Source organism: Pinus tabuliformis, chromosome 2_2, assembly GCF_031772625.1.
Source record: "Pinus tabuliformis cultivar Carrire ecotype Pingquan chromosome 2_2, CPIR1, whole genome shotgun sequence".
NCBI classification, from domain to species: domain Eukaryota; kingdom Viridiplantae; phylum Streptophyta; class Pinopsida; order Pinales; family Pinaceae; genus Pinus; species Pinus tabuliformis.
The window spans coordinates 1,267,818,662-1,267,828,667 of NC_142300.1; the positions used below are offsets into that span (position 1 = coordinate 1,267,818,662).

At 37.9% G+C, this 10,006-nt stretch overlaps 1 protein-coding gene across 5 annotated transcripts in view; it reads right to left on the reverse strand.

The window, feature by feature from the left end:
• Nucleotides 1-8,426, reverse strand: part of LOC149198107 (uncharacterized) — a 183,460-nt gene extending 175,034 nt beyond the window's left edge. Inside the window, exons 1-2 of one of the 5 annotated variants that reach the window (XM_089406091.1) lie at nucleotides 8,105-8,426; nucleotides 6,908-6,977 (exon numbers count right to left, since the gene is read on the reverse strand). In XM_089406091.1, the coding sequence (XP_089262217.1) occupies nucleotides 6,908-6,977; nucleotides 8,105-8,307 (273 nt within the window). In that variant the 5' untranslated portion in view covers nucleotides 8,308-8,426. The remainder of the gene's footprint in view (nucleotides 1-6,907; nucleotides 6,978-8,104) is intronic. The other 4 variants (XM_089406092.1, XM_089406089.1, XM_089406090.1 and 1 more) reach the window with 4 other exon arrangements.
• Between the last annotated feature and the right edge of the window lie 1,580 nt (nucleotides 8,427-10,006).

Genomic DNA, 10,006 nt, shown 5'->3' on the forward strand with positions numbered 1-10,006 from the left:
CAGCACTCCAGTTGCTTGAGGACAAGCAACATTTGGGAGGGGAGGACTATCATATCACCAACAATTAAATTTGGCTAAGATGAATTCCAAATTTTGTATTTTTGACACTTGATAAATATTTTTGGCGATTGTACTTAGGAGAAAGGGGTTAGGAGACTTGATTTATTTTTGCAAAAAGGAAGAAGGCCAACTTAGGATAAAATGATAAATTAAAAGGTTGGTGGGTTGTGGGGGCCACACAAAGAGGGAAATCGAACCCTTAGGAGGAATTCAACCCACAAGGAGGGAAAAGCACAAGGAGGTTCGAATTAGAGGGGTCCACAAGGAAGAGAAGGGGCAGCAACTATAAAGAGGAAAAGTAAGCTCATTTTGGGGTTCCTTGATTTTGTGCATCTAACCTTGAGAGTTTGCTTGAGTTGCTCAGCCAAGTTAATTAGTGTTGTTGAGCACATGGATTTCCAAGGAGAAAATCCCAACTCTCTTTCGGTGGTCTAAGAGTGCCACCCTAGGAGAGAATTTATGAGTTGATTGGAGAGTAGATTGCTAGATATTGTGATCCTGTTCAGCCATTCTATCAGCTAGTTTGAGCTACAGGAGGACACAGGGCCAGGAGTTTCGTACCACTGAGTTGAGGGGGTTTCTGGAGGAGTTTCAACCAAGGAATTTAGAGAAATATTCTTTGAGGGTGGACAAGATTTCGTGGTAAATTGCAGGGCTAGAAACTATTGCTACTGGGAGAACCAAATTCTTCCTCTTTAGGGCCTGCGCAGTAGTTTTCTGGGCAGAATTTCGTGGGCCAAATTTACAGCAAGGACAAGCTAGTTGGGGGCAGAGATTTGGCTAGAATTTCTAGGGAGGCATTTCAAAAAATTTCCAGCCATTTGGAGGGAGGAATCGGGGGGAAACCAGCAACTATTCTCCGGGTCGGATGCAAAACCAGTGAAGGAGGGCATAGCACCAATTTTGGGTAATTTTGGGAGGTCGGAATTAGCTCAAAACATTTTTGGGTTTTGTTGGCCTGGTGTTAAGGAGCTTGTTCCTAATTTTGCAAAAAAATGGTGGAGTTTTGGGGCCCCAAATCATAGGTTGCCTCTAGCAGCAGCTGCAGTAATTTCTGGGTCAAACACACAGCCAGAATAAACCATCTTAGGAGGAGAAACTCACTTATTTCCACATGGGTATTTGCTTGTTTGTTGTAGCAAGCCCAAGTGCACACTTTCCATCCCCATTGTACTCATATTTTCAATGGAAACTTAATAAAATGGCTCAGCTTCCTATTTCTAGCTCAATGGAATTTTGATTTTCAGTTGCATGTTTGTATTTCAAATTGTGCATGCCTTATTTTGTTGTAGCTAGTTCATGTTTTGATATCATACTGTAAAAATTCTCTAGTTAGAAAATTACACAAAACAATGAGCTACCTTTGTGACAGGTGTTTTAACACGAGAGAAACTACATGATTGGAGTAGACTATGGAATGAATTCACTCAAAAAGAAATCTGGGAGAAATCATTGTCTGGCAAACAACATAAGTGCTCTGGATTGGATCATTATATTATTTGTCATCCGATGTTTTCAGAGTGGAAAAAGTGGAGGAATCAGCTCACAGGACCACTTTTACTGATGGGACCCAGTTTGACAAGTTGGGCTCTGAAACCTTCCAGGAACATTTTGAGGCATCAAACGACATTTTTTGGGGGGGTAAAACTTTGTTGCTTTAGCGCCGCAACTTTTTTTCCCTATTCTACACATAGAGACCTTTCCAACGGTGCAAGAATCGCATCAATCGGAGTTCGTATGTGAAAGTTATGCCACTTCGAAGTTGACCTTCTTGTTTTCACCACCCCAATTCGAAAGGATGCCACATCAGCCCCCATAATTCATGGAGAAGGGCCTATCCACATGATTATGACGAAGAATAATATAGAAGAGTCTATATTGTAACTCCAGTTAAGAGTTGAGGTAGTCAAACCTAACCACTAGTAGGCTATCGGGTTGTGTTATAACTGAGCCACTAAGAGGAAAAGGGATTCCATTCTTTCGAGTGCATTTATTCCATAGTTGAGCAAAAATAGTCGAGAGGGATCGGAGATAGAGCATACACAGAGGATTTGTGCACTGCAGTAACCCATAAGCCGCAGGCCATACTTCTTTGTACTCGCAGACATTTTCTATTTAGAGAAAGAGAGCAAAGCGGCCTCACCTTCCAACTAGTTTTTAGTCCCAAAAGGGTTTCCAAGGTCATATCTTGTGTCAAATGTGTGTGTGAGCTTTTATTTCACTGTTCTCTATGTTTTGCATAATTTTAATTCACATGCATACACTATTAACAATAATGTACAGATCTATAAATCTAAAGAGAAATAACACTGTAATAGTGCAGAATTTCAGATTTTAAATACAATTTTATCAGATCTATTGTGATGAACTATCCAGTGTAATATCCACAGCAGTTTACAGATCAATAAGAGTGGGGGTGATGAGAATCTCGCTCTGTCAATCAGGGAATGAGAAGCAAAGGAAAAGGTTCAAGCAACAAGAGTGAGGAGTCAACCTCACAACCAAAGAACGAGAAGGACTTGACTAAGGTCAAGTGTTTTTCCCATCATAAAGACAGGACATTGTGCTTCACAATGTCCAAGGAGGAAGAAGGGTCGAAAGGGTACACAATCAATTGTAGCTACGTAGGCAGAAATGCTGGTAGAGTTTGCCAAAAGTTTGAAACTGAGTTCACACTTATTTCCTACCTTTCCTTAGGCACCTTACCAGTTGGTGCATGGCTACTAGATAGTGAAGCCACATGACATATGACAGGGGCACGAGAGTTGTTTAATAACATGATCGAGTGGGACTCAGAACTGCATGTAGAGCATGTTGTCGATACCAAACATGCAATGAAGGGAGTTGGAATATTAATATTCCAACTCGAGTCAAGAGGTAGGTTGGAAGTGAAGCACGTGCTATTGTTAGATTTCCTTAAAACCCCATAACTGATTTGCAATAAGTGTAAAACTAGAAATACAAACAACAGTTGTTCCGGAAACTTAAATTGCAAATACAATGAGTTTTCTAACTTTGCACAGCAAAAATAAATAAATCAGAAAACAAACACATCGAACACAAGATATACCCAGGCAACCCCAACTCTGAGGAAAACCTGTAACTTTGTGTTTCTTTTATCATCTTTAGCAAAAGGGTAATCTTCATAAATTTACATCAAGGGAAAACCTCCCTTTCACCATAGGAAAACAATTGATCTGCTTCCAAGATAAATCGATCTCCCTACTGCACACCCAATCTGCCAGATGGTTGCACGGATCTACCTATTTGTGCATACATGCGAGTTGTAGGATGCGCAGATCTCCCTTCCTACACACTTGTGCAAGTGGGATCAATGTGCCAAGGTTATAAGAGCAGCTTGGCCCTCACTCGATCCCCTTCTTGGTCACTAAAGCTCTGTGATATGTTGAAACCCTAGTCTCTCCCTTCATTGATCTGACACACTGCTTGTGCTCAACTAACTGGCCACTTACTCGCTCTATCTCCTCTTATAATTTCGACCTAAGCCCCTCCTTCACTCTCAACGGTTGAGATTAGATCTTGATGAAGGGCTAAGATCAATGTTAGCAGACTCGGAATCGACGATAAATCGGCGAGGCAAAAGAGCGAAGAGTTTTAATCGGATCGGGGAAAATCGGGAAAAAATCAGTGAATTCAATAAATAAAGATATATACATATTGAATTAAACAAAAAAAAAAAAAAAAAAATTGTTCATTGATATTCAACAAAACCATGTCCAGACTCCAATCCAAACAATGCATAATATCAATAGATGTCCCAAATATCATGAATGAATAAGTATCTCATATATGTTATGAGTCCAAACATGATCCAAAGTACTAAGTCCTAATTCCTTACCAGTGACTACATAGAACCAAAAGCATCTGCTTCTAAAAGTTTATAAAATACTGCATACGAATCAGTAAAAATGCAGTAACTGAAATCTCTTGATTGCTGCTGAAATGATACGATAATGGTTTGCTACTGAAATCTCTGATATAGCACACGTTGAAGCTACACTGGAGCACACTGCACACTATGCCTCTATTACACTACGACTCTATTACCTTCTTGATGTATGAGTTGCGGGCCTGAGAAGTGAGAAGTAAGTTACAGACCAACGTTTAATTTTTAACGTAACTAAACCACATAGCAAAAAATGCGGGATCCCTAAAAGTTAAAACCCGTGCTCACCGAGTTGACGGTTGAAAATCGCCTCAGTCACCTAAATCGCAATTAATCGGTGAGTCGCAAGTCAAACTCGGGTTGACCACAAGTCAAACTCAGTCAACGCAAGTTTGACTCGCCCAGAGTTGAATCGGATCATTTGAGGGAAGAGCAGAGTTTGACTCGTGATTAATCACGAGTGATCGGAGATTCATGTGTCATTAGCTAAGATTAAACCATAAGTTAACTTAGGATTTTTAAATTTTTCTTAAGTTTAACTTTAGGAAATAGTTAAATAAATTAATATTCTGCTAAAGTGGTTGTCTTGTGGGTCCCCCTGGTAGCCTTAGCACCTAGGCAAGCAAAACACTTACATCTCTACTCCAATCAACAACTATGGGTGCCAAAACTCAGGTGGAGTTTGCTCTCAATATCTATGATAGAAAAGAAGGGGTTTTGTGTAGCGTTCCAAGACGAATAGGCACTAATCAGACCCATGGGATCTAACTCTTCTAGGGGCCACGTCATTGGAGTTATAAAGAGCAACCTGTATAGGCTAAAGGGCTAGTCTATTCGAGAAATGGCAAGAAGCGAAGTAGCGAAAGAGAACAAGGGGCGGGGAGCTTCAAAGGTTGAGCAGCTCAAAGGGGGTCAGCCTTCAAGATCAGGTGGGGAGGAGCAGTTAGCAAATTCCTCCATGTTTGTCAAGGTATTTTGGTATGAGATGACTTTATAGGATGTTCAAGAGTAGTAGGCTTCTAGGACCAGTCCAAGGGGAGTATTACTTCGAAGATGTTTCCAGACCAAGTGGGAGGGAAGGCTTCCGATTCAAAGGAAGCAACCATGGCAACAGATGCAACTTCAAGATCAAAGCAAGTTCCAGAGGGCGAAAGTACCTCCCTCACTAAGAGGGAGTGTTGTTGTTTGTAGCTCAGGCAAATACTTTTGCACAAGCCTAAGTGTCTAGGCATATAGAAGTTGCCCACAGATCTCGTTAGAACACTTTCTCAAGTGTGAGCAAGTTGTTAATGTAACTCACCCCAAGTTTAAACTTAGGAAAACACATAATTAATTATGTTGGCTAATTAACCTAAAGAAACGTAGGAAAAGTAAAGCAAATTACTTTAGTGATTATGTCTTAATCTCAATCATCGATTGCAAATGAAGCAAGATCTAATCTTAACCATCAATCACTTTGGAGATTATGATTAGGGATTTAGTTCAATGTCAAGTTATAAAAGCAAGGGTAAGGAGAGGAAAAGACACACCATACAGCAGCACAAAACATTGTGAGAGACATCTTAGTGAGGAGTGAGGAAGGACTCCCATTCTAGCGTGTCGGGTCTGAAGAAGTGCAGAAGGGCAGCATTGGAGACCCAGATCAGCCAAGAAGATCGAGGACCGATCTAGGACCGAATCTGCTAGATCAGATCCAGAGCATTTTTGTATCTGTAATTTTCTCAGTTGGGCCATTATCATAGGACAGGAGCCCAGGTAAGTTCAGATTTAATGAAGAACTATTGATTGGTCAGAATCTGTTTGTGTCAATATGATTGAGATTGGTTATGTGTAATTTTGCTTCCGCTAATTGTGTTAACAACTTAGCTGTGCTTTCATTCAGTAGATCTGCAATCTGCTAGGTTAATAAATTGTCAGGTGCTAGGTTCAAGGAAAAATTAACACCAAGTGGCAAAGAATCCATATCCTTCCCAAACCTGACGATCTAAGCAGAATGTAGAAACATATTAGTTAATCCTAAATATGGGGATGAAGACCATAACAATATTATTTTCTTGACTTGTATCAGAGTTGCTAGAAGGTAATTGAACAATTTGGTACTCGATCCAGCTACTAGACAATTATTGTAGTGAGCATGATAACGTTTTTGTACCAATTGACTGCATGCAAATCGCGACTAAGTGCAGAAATCTATATGCATTGGATGAGATAAAGATGACAATATTGCCGATGGTCATATTTCTGACTCTGCATAAAGGCTAAATGAACAGACAGATTCTTTATTTGGTTTTTAATTAATGCTGCGTATGAAAGCCATCAAACTTGGCCAACTTATAATCCAGGGCTCTATGCACACCAGGGTTTGAATCTGGGTCATTTATGTGGTGATGCTCCATCTCAATCACTAGACCACAACCCTGTGGGCAACATAGATGGATTCTTGTCTCTGTGAAAATGTTTGAATGCCATGACGAAATTGTTCTCTATGTGCACGTTGTCATTAACTTCCCTCCACATACACATAGTCTTACTTTATTTCAAGATCTAATGTGATAAAAGACTTCAATATTGCGTTAGGAAGCAGATGTCTATCTAACACAACATTTGAGCTTCCTGAAATTCTGAAGTTATGCATTTCAACAAATTATTAGGTATAAAAGTTTCTTAATTATGAAATCATATTTTGCCAAATATTAAAATTGCAGTCACAAAAGTCCCACTTCCAAACAATGTAAATACTTGTGATAGTAACTATGCCATAAACATCAGATGTTCACTTATAGGAATTGCTTGAAATAAATTTGGTATACAGTCGAGGCAAATAATAATTACAAAAGCGGGTATAATATTGACTAAACAGCTGTGAACACAACAAGAAAAGCCATGCATTATACTAAGTCAAAACTAAAGCATCCTTCAATGGGTACAAGTGCAACATACTTCGAGAATTGGGACACCACTGCCATCTGCAGTACCACGCAATTCATCCCAATATTTTGGATATTTGTTCCTGCAAAAACCTTGCCTTTTAAGTTTTATCCCATGCTTTAGATGCATGCATGGGAAAAAAATATAATAACAGTCATTTAAAATGATAGCAGTCTGTCAAAGGGGTCATAGTTCAGGGGTCAACATGGTGCCATGTCGGACCACCCACCAGGGTCAGTTCCACAGATACGTGATCGAGGTTCAATTCAAAGGAAGCACTTGAAAACAATATGATAATAGATCCATGTATATTTGTACATTGCAAAGTCACACACTCGGATTCGCACCTAATGTGGAGATGCAACTCGGTGACTTAGCAAAAGTCCGCAGTAACTCCCTTTATTGAAGAAACAGGGAATATGCCCTCCAAAAAATCAGAGAACGTAAACTCAGGAAAACTTAGCAAACTCATGACCAAAACCAAGTGTGGCTGATTTTGAACAGGAGTTTTGACTCGGCATGCCACCTCGGAAAGCAGTAGTACTGGCAGCGTTATAAAGAATCGTGTTTCTATGGTGCATTGTAATGATATAAGTACCATATCAATAATTATTTTTTTGGTTTCACACAGCAGGGATTTGAATCTTGAATCTAATACTCCATAATATGGCTATTGCCAATAGAACTGGCACAGTGGGCCAGTATAATAGCAACGGTTATTCTAAAGTAATGTAGCCAATAATTGAATCAAAATACCAGGGAGATGAGAAGCACAATATCAATAAGCAGGGGTGAGCAAGATACATTATTTGGGTTCTCTAACCAACTTAAACCAAATACAACCATAAGTACCTCAAGGAACATACAATGTACAAACACAGTCAGACTCAGAAGAACAGAAACAGAATTACCAAGGGGAACCTCATTAAAGAGGTATGTTTTAGGAGAAAATTACGCAGGATGAAAGGTTCAATTCATCTAGCTCCTGTAACCCAATTCTGAAATAAGTTGAAGAAAACAGCAAATAACAGCAGTGGTCATTTGTGTCATTTGTGTGTACGTATTATCCCAAACAGACCACTCTGAGCTCAACAACAAAATGTCAATAGAAGAATCATAGCATTGATGGATTCAAGGCAATGGTTGCCTGGGATTGCGTATACCATGAAAACCCAAATATACAATAGAGGAAGAATGATTTTGAAATACCTGTTAGTAGTTGATAGAGCTTCAATAAGAGAGTTCCCTCCAGCTGACAGAGCAAAAGGAAGCATCTGTTCTTGCAGGATTTGATCACTGGAAACTCTGCTTTTTATCATAGGAGCAAATCTTTGTCCAATCAGAAAACCCATTTCATAAGGAGAATTGCAGGATGGTCCTATTTCTATGGATGGCAGCCATTCTCTGTCCATCGCATCTATGCTTTTTTCCTGTGTTGTGAACAAAGAACGAGTAAATGGGTAATAATACTATAATATCCACGTATATCCAGAGAACAGAGAAGGACAAAATGATTAAAGGACCTATTAGTTAAATGTTCTGATCATATCCTTAATGAAATGTGTGTTTTACAGTTATTGGTATTTTCGCTGCATAGTTTAAAATTTGATTAATATATTAAAGAAAGAAATTATTTTAACCTCTACAAAGTTAAAGATAGCTTAGCGATAGATTGCTTCTATTTGGTCATTTTTCTGTGAAGCTTCAAAATAAATGCTATCAGCGTCTCCACAAATCTCTGTGCTAAATAGATTATCCCAAGAGCTAGCTGTCAGCGTATCTGAATAACTTTTCTTGTTGTCTTTGAAGGCCTCACATTTTAAAATGAAATGTTTTTTTGTTTAACAAAAATGCATACTCTTTCCTCCCACACTTCTTTTGGCATTTCCATGCCATGTTTGACAACGGAGTTGATGAGAATTAGCCCTTAACTGAGCAATAAGAATTTTGGCTCTCCAAAAGATATTGGCCTCTATATGCATGATTTTGGTTGATGACTATGAGTGGGATTAAACACTTCAATATAGTACTTTTTCTTTCTTCCTGGCTCCTTATCCCAAGTATTTTTATAATATATAATAATTAAAAATAAATATAAATATAAATATATTTATTACAAAAATACTCCGTTGGTTGCAACATGTATATGACTAGAATAACTTCTTTCGGGATTTTTTATTATAAAAATACTTTGTTGGTTGAAACATGTATATGAGTGGAATGACTTGTTTCCAAGACTTTTTTATAGACCACGAACATCAATGTTCTATTTTTTAAAACAATGGGAAAATCTATTATCAATACCAGTGACAAAGTAATAAATTAATTTTATTTTTAATTAAATAAATTAATAAGTTAATTGTTCTAAAATCTATTCATAAGGTTTATTTCTCGTTAAGATTATAAAAAAATTATTTAAATATGGTAAAAATATTTTTTTTAATTGTTTATTGTTTATATTTTCATAAATTTAGGTTAAATTGTTTATTGGTCATATTTTCATATATTTAGGTTGAAGATATCTAAGTGGCTCTCAACAAGTGAGGGATATCTAAGTATTTTTCAATTGTTAATGGAAGTTTGCACATTTTTAAGACATTCTTTGTATACTATGGAGTGGCATATTTTAAATATATGAAATTGACATTCTCAATATCTCGATAACATAAAGGGACTTAATAGACAAGCATCCTTATCTCTCCTTCTATAGGAAATGTATCCCTTAACCAAGGGACGCATCACTATGAATCATTATTTTAAAGTCACTTTGATTGTTAATTCTTAAGGGACAACTCTAGGATTACACCCAAAAATGATTGACCAAAAAGATGTAACCAATATAGAGCATGCACCTTGAAGATGAGACTAAGCCTTAATAGCCTTAGTATTATGAACATAGTTTGGGTTGAGGCAATTGCACTCAATCTAGTGATGTAGCATCTCATTAAGATTATTTATGGAGGCCTACAACCTCAAATGTCACAAGTGGCACCAAAGAGACCTCAATCAATGAGTTTATCATTGACCACTAAAGTGAAAAGCTAGTAAAATTTTCAAAGGTCATCAACTTCTAGAACTAAAGTTCACCTTATCCACCCTTAAATTCAATCA